The sequence below is a fragment of the Sapajus apella genome, unplaced genomic scaffold (assembly GCF_009761245.1).
Source record: "Sapajus apella isolate SASKATOON/1434 unplaced genomic scaffold, GSC_monkey_1.0 scaffold43, whole genome shotgun sequence".
NCBI classification, from domain to species: domain Eukaryota; kingdom Metazoa; phylum Chordata; class Mammalia; order Primates; family Cebidae; genus Sapajus; species Sapajus apella.
The window spans coordinates 14,806,506-14,820,782 of NW_022436983.1; the positions used below are offsets into that span (position 1 = coordinate 14,806,506).

General features: G+C 40.3%; 1 protein-coding gene across 10 annotated transcripts in view; it reads right to left on the minus strand.

Moving 5' to 3' along the window:
• USP48 (ubiquitin specific peptidase 48) overlaps positions 1 to 14,277 on the minus strand; it is a 101,189-nt gene that overhangs the window by 35,295 nt on the left and 51,617 nt on the right. For 9 of the 10 annotated variants that reach the window (XR_004275854.1, XM_032300697.1, XM_032300695.1 and 6 more), the window contains 4 exons: positions 11,602 to 11,799; positions 10,340 to 10,454; positions 8,930 to 9,060; positions 3,508 to 3,579 (listed from right to left, as the gene is read on the minus strand). Coding sequence is in view for 9 of the 10 variants with exons in the window: in XM_032300697.1 (XP_032156588.1) it covers positions 3,508 to 3,579; positions 8,930 to 9,060; positions 10,340 to 10,454; positions 11,602 to 11,799 (516 nt within the window). In the remaining variant the exon portion in view is untranslated. The remainder of the gene's footprint in view (positions 1 to 3,507; positions 3,580 to 8,929; positions 9,061 to 10,339; positions 10,455 to 11,601; positions 11,800 to 14,277) is intronic. The other variant, XM_032300698.1, reaches the window with a different exon arrangement.

Sequence of the window (14,277 nt, forward strand, 5' to 3'; positions counted from 1 at the left end):
AGCTGGGCAACAGAGTGAGACTCCATCTCAAAAAAAAAAAAAAAAAAAAAAGATTAAGTGAGTTAATATTTATAAATGTGGAAAACTAAAGGCAAATGGTAAACATTCCATAATTGTCCACTATAATCCTCCTCCTACCAACATCATCAGCATACCTCCAGAAAGAGGTTTTAACAGAAACTTCGTAAGTAAAGTGAATTTCTAAGTAAGGCAAGGTATCCTATACCAGAAAAATTTCATCCTGGACACATGGTACACTGACAGATAATGTAACACAAAAACAAAGGTGGAAAACTATCCTTTAAAATACTAGAGAACAAAGTATGGTATCAAAGCACTAGAGTTACAGATCAAGACAACGGCCTACGAAAATAACAGCCCTTGTATACAATTTATTTCCTTCTTTCTTTTCTTTTTCTTTCTTTCCTTCTTTATCTTTCTCTGCCTTTGTCTTTCTCCCTCTTTCTTTCCCTCCCTCCCTCTTTCCCTTCCCCCATTTCCTTCCTTCCCTCCTTTCCTTTCCTTCCTTCCTTCCCTTCTATCTCTTCCTTTCTTTTCTATCTCTCTCGCTCTTTCTCCCTTTCTTTTTTTTTTTTTTTTAATTTTATTTTGAGACAAGGTCTTGCTCTGTCACACAGGCTGAAGCACAGTGGCATGCAAATATGGCTCACTGCAGCCTCAACATCCTGAGCTCAGGTAACCTTGTCAATGCAGTCTCTCATGTAGCTGGGACCACAGGTGCACAGCATCACCACCCCAGGCTAATTTCTTGATATTTTTGTAGAGATGGGGTCTTGCCATGATGGCCAGGTTAGTCTCAAATTTCTGGACTCAAGTGACCCTCCCACCTTGGCTTCCCAAAGTGCTGGGATTAAAGGTGTGAGCCATCATACCCGGCCTGTTATGTACAATTTCTGAGAGGGTGGAGAGTACACCACGTGTCCTGAAATGACATTCAGCTTTGCCATGCTTTGTAGTCAAAACTGTCAGTACTGAAATAATGTGGTAAGAGGTGGGCAGGAAGAGTAAAGGTTAGTGAGCTGAGGAGCATGAGGATAATCTAAGTTCCAGCACTGTTTCAACCAGTGGGTAGCACCAAGCATGAAACAGTATTTTGCCACAGATGCTTCAACTGTTAATGTGGAGGCACTGATCCTATGTCCACATCTATGCTGTGAATGTTAGAAAAGGTGATATGTGAGCATCATTAAAAACGACACCTCCTTTTAGCTATTCACCCAAACTTCCTTCCCCTGTTCATTTCCTCATGCTATTCAGCACTCACAAGGTCAGCTCACCTTCTCCTGCTGTGTACCTGTAGTGTAAAAGATCAACTGATAGACAGATAGGGTGATACGACGGAAAGAACAGAGGAACTGGGGATTCACAGAGACCAAGACCCAAAGGTATACCCCACCATGGCCCCTTCCTAGTTGTGTGGCCTATAAACGGGAATGCCACTTACCCAGCAAGCTACAGTGCAATGAGATAATCCAGAATGCAAGTACCACTCTAGTGACAATCATCACTAGTGTCATCAAGGGCACGTCATATAAAAGGGCTACTGTGGGCTAGGTGCGATGGTTCACACCTGTAATCCCAGCACTTTGGGGGGTCAAGGCAGGCAGATCACAAGGTCAGGAGTTCAGGGCCAGCCTAACCAACATGGTAAAATCCAGTCTCTACTAAAAAAATACAAAAAATTAGCTGGCTGTGGTGGTGCATGCCTGTAATCCCAGCTACTCAGGAGGCTGAGGCAGAAGAGTCACTTGAACCCAGGAGGCGGAGGTTGCAGAGAGACGAGATCACGCCATTGCACTCTAGCCGGGGCAACAAGAGTGCAACTCCAACTGAAAAAAAAAAGAATTAAAAAAAAAAAAAGGAGGGGGTGCTTGTGTACATCAGGGATAAGAATGAGACATCATCCACTGGCTCATACTGAACTGATGAAAGAAGAACTAAAATTAGAAATTTATTAGGATCAACAGGAATCCCAAATATTAGCAGTAAATTAGCACATGGGTTAACAAAAAGAACCACTGACAAGCCAACTTTTCTGTGTCATATTTATTGTCCTATTGATTTTATTTTAAAGGGATGTGTATTGCACTCTTGTCCAGGCTAGAGTGCAGTGGGGTGATCACAGCTCACTCTAGCCTCAAATTTGTGGCTCAAGTGATCCTCTCACAGGACCCTCCTGAGAAATTGGGACGGCAGGTGCATACCACCAAGCCCACTTAATATTTTTTAGAGACAGGGTCTTGCTATGTTCCCCAGACTGGTCTCAAAATCATGGGCTCAACCAACCCTTCTACCTAAGCCTCCCTAGTAGCTGGGATTATAGGTACAAGCTATGGCACTCAGTGCTGAGAATTTTTGAAGGTGGGAAGGGGAACTTATTAAGTAGAAAGCTTTGAGAAACAGACATCTGCTTGACCTTCAGAGTGCTATTAGAATAGAAAATTGTGTCTAATATATTAATCCCTTGTACAATCATCTTGTAAAAGCTACTTACTAAAAGCATTCACCAAGAACAAGCAAAAAAAACACATGAATAGATAGGATTAAGTAAGGATTTAGAATTTAGCATTTGTTAAGACTATCTAGCACATAGTACTCAGCAGCTGGTCAATACACAAACAAGAAAAGAAACCAGGCGGAGCCCCAGTGGCTCATGCCTATAATCCCACCACTTTGGGAGACAAAGGTGGGAGGCAATTTAAAAATTAGCTGGGTATGATAGCGCATGCCTATGGTTCCAGCTATTCAGGAGCCCAAGGCAGGAGGCTCAGCTGAGCCAGGAGGTTGAGACTGCACTAAGGACAGTGACAGAGTGAGACTTTGTTGCACAGATAAAAAAATAATAATAATAAAATAAATTAAGGCCAGGTGCGGTGGCTCAAGCCTGTAATCCCAGCACTGTGGGAGGCCGAGGCAGGTGGATCACGAGGTCAAGAGATCGAGACCATCCTGGTCAACATGGTGAAACCCCGTCTCTACTAAAAATACAAAAAATTAGCTGGGCATGGTGGCGCGTGCCTGTAATCCCAGCGACTCAGGAGGCTGGGGCAGGAGAATTGCCTGAACCCGGGAGGCGGAGGCTGCGGTGAGCCGAGATCGCGCCATTGCACTCCAGCCTGGATAACAAGAGCGAAACTCCGTCTCAAAAAAAAAAAATAAATAAAAAATAAAATAAAATAAATTAAAAACCACAGATAGCTCTAAGAAGATGAAGAAGAAACATACAAGCACTATTTTCAAAGTGTTTAACTTGGACAATGATAGTCATGGGAAACAACTGAAATTCAGTAAGTCAAATTCAAAAGTATTTCAATGGGACAAGTGACAAGAAGTTTCTTCTCCAAAGATTTCCTCTAAATATGGGGAAATTCTATTTAAAAAAACTTATTTCCCAGGTAAGATGTGAGAGACGTTGGCATGAAAGCCAGGCAGTAGAAGCTAAAAGCAAAAAAGGATAATAAAACAGAACTCATGCTTCTAGCTTACCATGTGGACACAGAATGTCTTCATTAAAATTTAATTCCTCCTCTTCTTCTTTTCTTTCTTCCTTTGATTCATCTATTCAAAAGAAATACAAATGATATCTGCTGCGGTTATTGTACTTAAACTTCAAAGCAGCAGATATACTACACCGCACAATTTGGAACAAAGAAAACTTTAAAAATCTGAAAATTAGACCCAAGTGATTCCTACACAGTTCTGCTAAAAAGTGTTATATTTCTTTCCCTTAAAAGGAAACAGGAACATCTCAATGACAGTTAACTTTTAAAGATTTAGGTTATGCAAGAAAATGTGCCTTTTTAAATTCAAAAAATGGAATTCTTCTATTAATTCTAGTTAAGGTATTGAGAATACTGTGTCATAAACCAAGTTAATCATCTACATGTCATGGCATGGCATGGCATTTTCACTTACCCACATTTTTAGGGAGTGACCACAAAGCTTTAAAGGCAAATGAAATAAGGACTTAACCTTTAACATCAAACACAGTCGTCCCCGCTGATCAGTGGGGGACATATGTTCCAAGACCCCAATGGATGACTGAAACCTCACATACTACCAAACTTAATAAGCATCCATTGGCATATTTCTGTTCATGTCTTCCACCCACAAATGTAATGTCTTTTCCATCTTAACTAAACAGTTATCACACTGTGGCCATAACTTGCAGCTTGAAGTTTGACAACACAACTAGCATGATTTTTTTTTCCTTCTTAACAATTTCACAGACAGATTTGTTCCTGTAGATCTTACCAACCTCAGCATACAATTTTTTTTTCTTCCCTTATTTAAGTTAAGAACTTACTTCCACCTTTTCACTTAAAGGAAGCACTTTGTGGCTTCTTTCTGACATACCTGAATTGCCAACATTACCACTCTTCCACTTTGAGATCATTATTAAGTAAAATAAGGGTGACTTGAACAAAGGCACTCCTACAGTCAATCCGATCACCAAGAGGACTGCCAGGTGACCTGTGGGTAGCATGCATAGCATGGAAAAGCTGGACACAGGGAACATTCACATCGCAGGCAGGATGAAGCAGGACAGCATGAGATACAATATCATGCTACTCAGAACAGTGTGCAATTTAAAACCTATGAATTGTTTTCTGGAAGTTTCCATACAATATTTTCAGACTGCAGTTCACTGCAGATTAACTGAAACCAGGAAAAGTAAGACCTTGCATAAGGGGGGACCGTTACATTTTGCTTTTCCTGTTAACATTTCTCTTCCAATATCTGCTTTTCCTGCTTTTCTATATACTGTGTCACTATCAATATGTAGTTGTATATACTGGGAACAGGGTCAAATGAAGAAACCATTATCCATGGGTTTTCCAGGTTAAATATTTCACACATTTTTTTACTACAATTAATGCATACAAAGAATATTTGCTAGTCATTTAAAAGCTGAAGCAGGCCAGGCACGGTGGCTCAAGCCTGTAATCCCAGCACTTTGGGAGGCCGAGGCGGGTGGATCACGAGGTCAAGAGATCTAGACCATCCTGGTCAACACGGTGAAGCCCTGTCTCTACTAAAAAAAATACAAAAAATTAGCTGGGCATGGTGGCACATGCCTGTAATCCCAGCTACTAAGGAGGCTGAGGCAGGAGAATTGCCTGAACCCCAGGAGGCGGAGGTTGTGGTGAGCCGAGGTCACGCCATTGCACTCCAGCCTGGGTAACAAGACTGAAACTCCGTCTCAAAAAAAAAAAAAAAAAAAAAGCTGAAGCAGAGGCCAAGGACAGTGGCTCACGCTTATAATCCCAGCACTTTTAGAAGACAAAGCAGGCATATCGCCTGAACCCAGGAGTTTGAGGACAGTCTGAGAAACATGGCAAAATCCAATCTCTACAAAAAGTACAAAAATTATCTGGGCATGGTGCCTGGGGTCTCAGCTACTCAGGAGGCTGAGGTGAGAGGACTGCTTGAGCCTATGAGGTGGAGGCTGCATGGAGTTGCGACTGTGCCACTGCACTCCAGGTGGGTGACAAAGAGAGATCCTGTCTCAAAACAAAAACAGAAACCAAAACAAACCACCACCACCAAGAGTAAAAATGCCCATGAAAGTAAAATTTAAAAATGGGCAAAGGAAGAACGTGACTGGATAATTCTGTCTCCTCTTTTTCTTTGTCACACATACAAATCACTTCTCAAACCTAAGCAGATGGTCAACCTCAATAATATTTTGAAAAATGTTAAGCCATTGCACTCCAACCTGGGCAACAAGAGCAAAACTTCATCTCAAAAAAAAAAACAAAAAACAAAAAATAACAAAAAAACCTGATGTGACTGATGTATTCTTTATGTTGACAAAAGCATGCAAAAATGAACCCCCTAATATGTATATATTGAAAAAAATTTACCAGTATAGGTCAGTATGTGGCAATTATAATTCCCTGATCCAGCAATTTCTAGGAATTTATTTCTCAGAAATAATCTGAAAATTCTGTAATGATGTTAAGTACAGTACATAAAAGGACCCTCATTACATCCGTGTGTATATACTAATTGTAAAAAAATTAAAATAGAATCAGACGAACAAAATGGATCCACAAAATAAAATGCAGTCAATAAAAATTTTTTTCTAAAAAAGGCTGTATGTTTTGACAGGGAGAGATGTAGAACTGTGCCCATATGAGCTCCATTATAAAAAGCCACTATTTACAGTGATTGTATCTGGTGGGAAGGCTTTGAAGTCCTACTCTGTCATATTTGTGCTGCCTGAAGCTTTTGAAATTTTTTAACGGGGAAAGGAGAATAGAGGCATATTACTATGAAAGAAACATGAAAAATATTTTTAAGCTAGGCCAACATGAAGGTGCTTTCTATTATGGCATCCACTTTTACTAAAAATGAAGGGACACTGATAGATAAAGAGGATTTAAAAAGCAGTAAATAAATACTTACCACTAAAGTCACACAATACCACTAAAATTATAGTATGGTTTTTCAAATGACAGGACAATAAAACTCAAAATGATGTTAAGTTCATTAATTATATGGCACAATAAAATGTTTCAATCAAAAGGAAAAACTCGGATGGGCATGGTGGCTCACACCTGAAATCCCAACACTTTGGGAGGCCAAGGCAAGTGGATCATGAGGTTGGGAGGTCAAAACCAGCCTGGTCAACATAGTGAAACTCTGTCTCTACTAAAATACAAAAATTAGCTAGGCATGGTGGTGCATGCCTGTAATCCCAGCTACTTGTAAGGCTGAGGCATGAAAATCACTTGAACCAGGGTGGCGGGGGCGTCGGGGCAGAGGTTGCAGTGAGCCAAAATCGGGCCACTGCACTCCAGCCTGGGCAACAACATAGTGAGACTCCATCTCAAGAAAAAAACAAAAAAAAGTAAAAACTTTTCAAGTTTGAAAATGTTAACAATCATAGCTCAAGGAGTTTAAAACTAATACTGGGTTGGTTTACTCAAAAAGTAAGGTAGTGATATGTGAAGATCAATACCAAATAAAATATAAAATGATAGAAATGGGCCCGGTGCAGTGGCTCACACCTATAATCCCAGCACTTTGGGAGGCCAAGGTGGGAGGATCGCTTGAGCATAGGAGTTGTAGGCCAGCCTTAGCGACATAGTGAGGCCTCATCTCTAGAATTTAAAAGAAATAAAAACTGGCTAGGTGGGGTGGCTCACGCCTGTCATCTCAACACTTTGGAAGGCCAAGGCAGGCGGATCACTTGAGGTCAGGAGTTCAAGACCAACCTGGTCAACACAGTGAAACTCCATCTCTACTAAAAAGATAAAAAATTAGTTAGGAATGGTGGCAGGTATCTGTACCTATAATCCCCAGCTACTCGGGAGGCTGAGGCAGGAGAATTGCTTGAACCTGGGAGGTGGAGGCTGCAGTGAGCCTAGATCACACCACTCCATTCCAGCTTGGGCAAGAGACTGAGATTCCATCTCAAAAAAAAAAAAGGCTGGGCATAGTGGCTCTCGCCTATAATCCCAGCACTTTGGGAGGTCAAGGCGGGTGGATTACTGGAGGTCAGGAGTTCAAGACCAGCCTGGTCAACATGGTGAAACCCCATCTCTACTAAAAATACAAAATTAGCTGGGCATGGTGGTGTGTGCCTGTAATCCCAGTTACTCAGGAGGTTGAGGCAGGAGAATTGCTTGAACCTGGGAGGTGGAGATTGCAGTGAGCAAAGACTGCACCATTGCACTCTAGCCTGGACAAAAAGAGCCAAACTCCATCTACTCCATCTCAAATAAATAAATAAGTAAAATGAAATTAAAAATAAAAAATTAAATGATATAAATGATAGGAAATTCTTGAATGCGGAAAATACAGAATATTTCAATAAAGGTCAGTAACATTAAAGTAGTAAATTTCCTTGACATCTTACAAAGCACTGATTATGAAATTAAATTTAGTGTTTAATTTACAATAACAATTTCTGATTTGAAAGCATAGGAAAATCAGAATAATTTATAAGCAAAGAGGTATTCAAAAGCTGCCCTCTCCACTTGATGAAAGATAAAGAAGTACAAGCTCATTTACTTGACAAAGGCAGTGTTGCAGATAATCCAAAACCAAAATGTACTGAGCATACAATATACTATGCCAAGGTGCAGTAGACTTAACCTTTCTTTAAACTCTCAGCCTAGAGCAGAATTAATGTTCATTTTGCATGTGATTAACTAGACAGAGCTTGAGCTCAAAGCATGACAGGTTACAAAGGAAAATTTTACATGTGAGTTGCTGAGTCCTTGCTGAATTTCAATAGCTTAAAAATCTTTTATTTGCTCTAAGCTATTTTTGAAAGCTTGTAGTTTAATAAAAGTTGTCTTTAAAATTACATGGATGGGTACTAAACCAATTTTACTAAATTTTTTTTTTTTTTTTGGAGACAGAATCTCACTCTGCACAATCTTGGCTCATGAAAACCTACAACTCCTGGGTTCAAGCAATTCTCTTGCCTCAGTCTCCCGAGTAGCTGGGACCACAGGTGTGCAGGTAGATCACCTGAGGTGACCACCCCTGGCTAATTATTTTTGTATTTGTAGTAGAGACGAGGTTTCACCATGTTGCTCAGGCTGGTCCTGAACTCCTGACCTCAAGTGATCGACCTGCCTTGGTCTCCTGAAGTGCTGGGATTACAGGCATGAGCCACTGCACCCAGCCTAAAATTGTTTTTTCGAGAAACAAGGACTCTCCAATGCAAGATGCAGGAAAAAAGAAGAAAAAAAAAAAAGAGAAACAGGGTCTCACTCTGTTACCCAGGCTGGAGTGCAGTGGGGCTAGCATTAACTCACTGTAGCCTTAAACTACTGGGCTCAAGTGATCTGCCCACCTGAGCCTCCCACGTAGCTGAGACTACAGGAATGAGCGACTTACACTTTCATCATAATTTCACAATGATCTACACATAGGTTTAAAGCATTACCTTTATTTAAGGTGCTGCCGTTCATCTTTCCGTTGCTTTGTTCTGCATCACCGTCTTGCTCATCTAGCTGTTCAAGAGCTAGCTGGCGCCAACTCCGCAAAGAAGACTTCCCCACCCAAAATCCATCATTGCTGTGGAAGAGAAAATGTTAAACCATACAAGTAACATTTCCTTTGTTTTTTCTTTTTCTTTTTTTTTTTTGAGACGGAGTTTCGCTCTTGTTACCCAGGCTGGAGTACAATGGCGCGATCTCGGCTCACCGCAACCTCCGCCTCCTGGGTTCAGGCAATTCTCCTGCCTCAGTCTCCTGAGTAGCTGGGACTACAGGCACACGCCACCATGCCCAGCTAATTTTTTGTATTTTTAGTAGAGACGGGGTTTCACCATGTTGACCAGGATGGTCTTGATCTCTTGACCTTGTGATCCACCCGCCTCGGCCTACCAAAGTGCCGGGATTACAGGCTTGAGCCACCGAGCCCGGCCTGTTTTTTCTTTTTCTTTATATTTATTGAGACACTGGGTCCTGAGCAAATGAAGAAACCTACAGCTGTATTTTGGAAGAGAGATGTGATGTTATGTGCTTTACTTAGCCTATCCCTCCAGGGAAAAATAAACTTAGGGAAGTGCTTCTGACCATTCTGAGGAAGTGGATTTGAGCCTACAAGTAACATTTCAAATGGGGTCCTCCCTGATTTCCCCGTAAAAACAATAACTGGCCAGGTACATTGGCTCAGACCTCTAATCCCAGCATTTTGGGAGGCTGAGGCAGGCAGATCACCTGAGGCTGGGAATTCAAAACCAGCATGACCAACATGGAGAAACGCTGCCTCTACTCTAAAAATACAAAAATCAGCCGGGCATGGTAGTACATGCCTGTAACCCCAGCTACTCAGGAGGCTGGGGCAGCAGAATTGCTTAAACCAGGGAGGTAGAGGTTGTAGTAGGCTTCGATTATGCCATTGCACTCCAGCCTGGGCAACAAGAACAAAATTCCGTCTCAAAAGAACAACATCAACAAAAGTAAATTACAAACACTCAAAATCAGCTACTGTGTATGTAATTGTTTTTAACCTACTTCCTACTTTTCATCATTTTCACTGTTCACTATTGAACTGCAGGGATCTAATATTTTGTTTCCATTCTAAATATTATCCTGCTTTTTCTACATTCATGCCAATCAGATCAATTAAATGGCAGGATGGAATACAGTGGCAAAGGTTACCTGACCCAGCTTTCTTTATCATTGTCACAGGGGCAGTCATTGCAAAATTTACTTTTGATCTGGCCCTGCCATCCACTTTATCACCCTTCTAAAAATCCCAACGGCCTATTTTTAACAAATAGTGAGCTGCTTGGTTATGACCTCTTAAAAATTTCTTACTTTATCATACTGTTCACTGTGCAACATACCCTTTTACTGCTACTTTTAGCAGATTATTAACAGTTTTATAATCTTCATTTAGTTGGTTCTTCAGACGTAATACGCGACAACGTTCTACTACACATTCCTTACACAGGGCTTTCACTACAGGCAAAAAAGAATGAAAGGAAATATATTTCATTCAAACAGATTTCCTGTTAGGAAAATGTTTTTGGCACTTCACAAACACAGGCACATTCTAAACCAAAGTCACAAATTTTGGCAATATAGCAAATTGATGTATACTCTAAATTATTTTACTAAGACAATTAGATACCAAGATAGCAATATTGTTATTTGAATAAAAAAAGAACAATAACAGACAAAAAGTTGTATTATGCTAAAAGTACCTAAGTACAGAATCTGACAAGGTTTACATGCAAGTTTTATGAGATGATAATCAGATAACTAAGGTTCTAGGTGGGGGGAGTAAATATAGTGGATAATTATAAATCATGATATTCAGGTGAAAGTGATCTTCAAAGCACACTAATGGGAAAAGAAAAATGAAGGGTGTGGTTTAAAACATAGAATTTTTAGGAATCATCTAAAATGTGAAAGCTCTTCCCACTGCATGGTTTATCAATTGTGAATTAAGAAGAGAGGCAGGTATAGTGGCTGCCAGCCTGGCCAACACAGTGAAACCCGTCTCAACTAAAAATACAAATACTAGCCAGGCGTGGTGGTGCACGCCTGCACTCTCAGCTACCTGGGAGATGAATCAAGAATCACATTGCTACCTCACAAATCACAACCCAGGAGGCAGAGGTTGCAGTAAGCTGAGATCACGCTACTGCACTCTAGCCTGGGTGACAAAGCAAGACTCGGTCTCAAATTAAAAAAAAAAAAAAAAACAAAAAGAAGAAGTCACTATAACGTGGAGGTACAAACGTGCAATTAACCAGACAAGGGCTTGAGCACCTTAAACAGTATTATGTAGAGTAACAAACTACCACCAATTTTCTCAAAAGGGCCCTATTTTGTCTGCTTTCAGAGGGTTTAACAAAATAAAACAAAAAACAAACCAAAAAAACCCCAACTACATTCACTCCCCCCTACCTTAGAACCTCAACCCTCTAAGAATAGCATCAGTGGCTAAACTTCTACTTTATTTAGCAAATCCTCTTTGCAAAGTGTAAGGAACATCTGATCTAAATAGTTGGGGTCAAATCATCATACCACACTCAAAAAACCGTAAGATGAAGATTTAATGAGCTGCTGTTTTTTAAACAAAGAGGACATCTTGAATTACCAGTTAGTCTTGGACCTCCTCCATATCTACTATAGAAAATGTCAGCTGCATATTCAGATATCCTCTTCATAATCGATATTTTATCTGGGTGAAGTTTGTCATGGGAACACAGGCAAGCGTGATTATCAATGGGTTTGGTAGGTGTTGATTCATCCAACCACTTTTGCAGCCATTCCAGAGAGACAAACTCATAGGGCTCTGAGAAAGCAAGCATCGGAAAGAGCCTATGTATTTTTACAGTTTTTCGACTAAGTGATACATTCATTTTTCTCAAAAGACAATGCAAACTCTGTCCAGAGTTAGCAGAATCAGAAGAATCGTTGTGTGGGGGAAGATGTTTGATTAGTATGACACAAAGCTCCAGTTAGGTGCCACTCCCGAGTTTGATGCTGAGTCTGCACAGTGCCCTATGAGATCGGCTGGTATTATTAACCACATTCTACAAGACGCATCCACAGAGAGTCTTGCCTGATAGCACAGCAGAGCTTTGATCAGGACACCCATGTGGGCTGACTACACGTCATGCTCCATTACTACCTCACAAATCATACAACCTCATGCCCTACTATGTTTATTTCATAAATTATTTTTTGTGAGTACTTCTCACACATATGTGATAAACATGTGAAAATTAAAATAAGAAGCCAAACTGAGCTTGAAGTTAGAAATTAACCTTACCAGCTATGACCACACTTCAGAAGCCCCTTTTAACCACTGAACTTTCTTCATCTGAGATAATACTGATAGCCATTTTGAAAAGGTATTTAATCCCCCCCACATCCATGTCATGATCTATTCATTATATTATTATTTATTTTGAGAAAGTAACCTATTTTAAACAAGTTCCAAGATAAAGTACACTAGAACTGAGTTATCATTAATTTTGAAGTTGCAAAACTAAAAGACAAAACCAAACACCTCAAAATGAATTTTAATTTGGGCAAAGGAAGTCCCAGAGTTCCCTAAAAGCCAAAATCAAAGATAAAGGGCCAGCTTTGATTACTTACAAAGATTTCCAGTGAGTCCCAGCATAAAACATAGAAGAAAACATACAGAGGTTGAATTTATATTTTTGTATCATATACTCCTTCTGATGAGATCTGAGGGATAGATACTGCAACGCAAAGCCCATTGTGACCAGGTTTTATACTCCCCAGAGTTACATGTCTAGAAAACTAACTCCCATTTTAATTTTACAGTAAATCATTTCAATTTGTACAAAAACAAAATTTGGCACTGTACATCAACTAAGAACCTTCTGACTGGTCAACTTGAATGTGGCTGCAGAGGAAGAGCACAGGACTGTGAGTCGAGGCCACGGTCTAATCCAAGTTCTGCCACCAAGAAAATGAACCTGAGCAAGTCACTCAAACTCTCTTTGCTTCAAGGCTTTTATTTGTAAAATGAAGGTAATAATACCTGCCTTCTACCTACCTCTCAGGGATGTTGTTGAGTATAAAAGATAAGCTATGTGAAGCATTTTGAGCTTTTTGGAAGAAAAGAGATATGGAAAAGTTAATCATACATTTACATAATCTTAATATATAAGAGAGGAGACCTTGGCCGGGAACTGTGGCTCATGCCTGCAATCTCAGCACTTTGGGAGGCGGAGGTGGGTAGCTCACCTGAAGTCAGGAGTTGAGACCAGCCTGACCAACATGGAGAAACCCCGTATCTACTAAAAATACAAATTTAGCTGGGGGTGGTGGCACATGCCTGTAATCCCAGCAGAGGCTGTGGTGAGCTGAGATAGCGCCATTGCACTCAAGCTTAAGCAATAAGAGTGAAACTCTGTCACAAAAAATAAAAAAGAGAGAGACCTTAAGATACAGTAGATGTAACAAGGCTGTCGCACTTTACAGTATATCATGGTATGGCTAATTACATTCAAAATGCCTCTTGACTTTATTTGCCATTTATCAAGCTTAATGTGCCAGGGATAGAGTACACTGGGTATCTGGGGAATGCAAAGAAATGATCCCTTTCTGAGAGCAAAATAAAAGTCTTAGCATTCTCTAATCTTTTCCCAAGGACAGTCACATAGATTAAAATGGTGAGTAATATGAAGGCTATCAAAGGAGAAAAAAACAGGATTGTGATAAAGAGCAACATTCAAGAAAAATTCACTCGGCATTCTAGTTTCCCCAGCAGCTGGGGAGGAGTAGACTGAGGGCAGTATCTGTTATTGCTAACTGAAAGAATAAACCCTAAGAATCCTGGCCGTCACAATGAAAAGAATCTAGGAAAGCTAAAAATGTACAATGCCCTCCTTGCCAGGGATGTCTGCAGGAATTCAAAGCCTAGGGTGACTGTGACCCTGACTGTCCAGCAACAATGTGACTCAAAGGCAGTTACTTAAAGACAACATTTTCCAATCTCACAGAAAACTTCCAAGGGGAGCATGCTGTATTGGTTTTTGAATTGCCCAATATAAATTTAATGTAAGATATGATGATTAGAAAAACTATGTATGGTTTTATAGTAAGAGGAGGAAGAAAGAAAGCAGAGAATAGGCCTATAATTCTAACCTAATACCATGCTTATTACTAACTCAGCAAGTTTTCCAGATTTCATTTTAGTGCTCTGTGCTGTGGGCTCCATGAAGGAAGAGTGAATATGGTCACAGAAGTCTTTCTTTCCATTTCCAGTCTCTATCATCACAAAGAGTTGCACTGA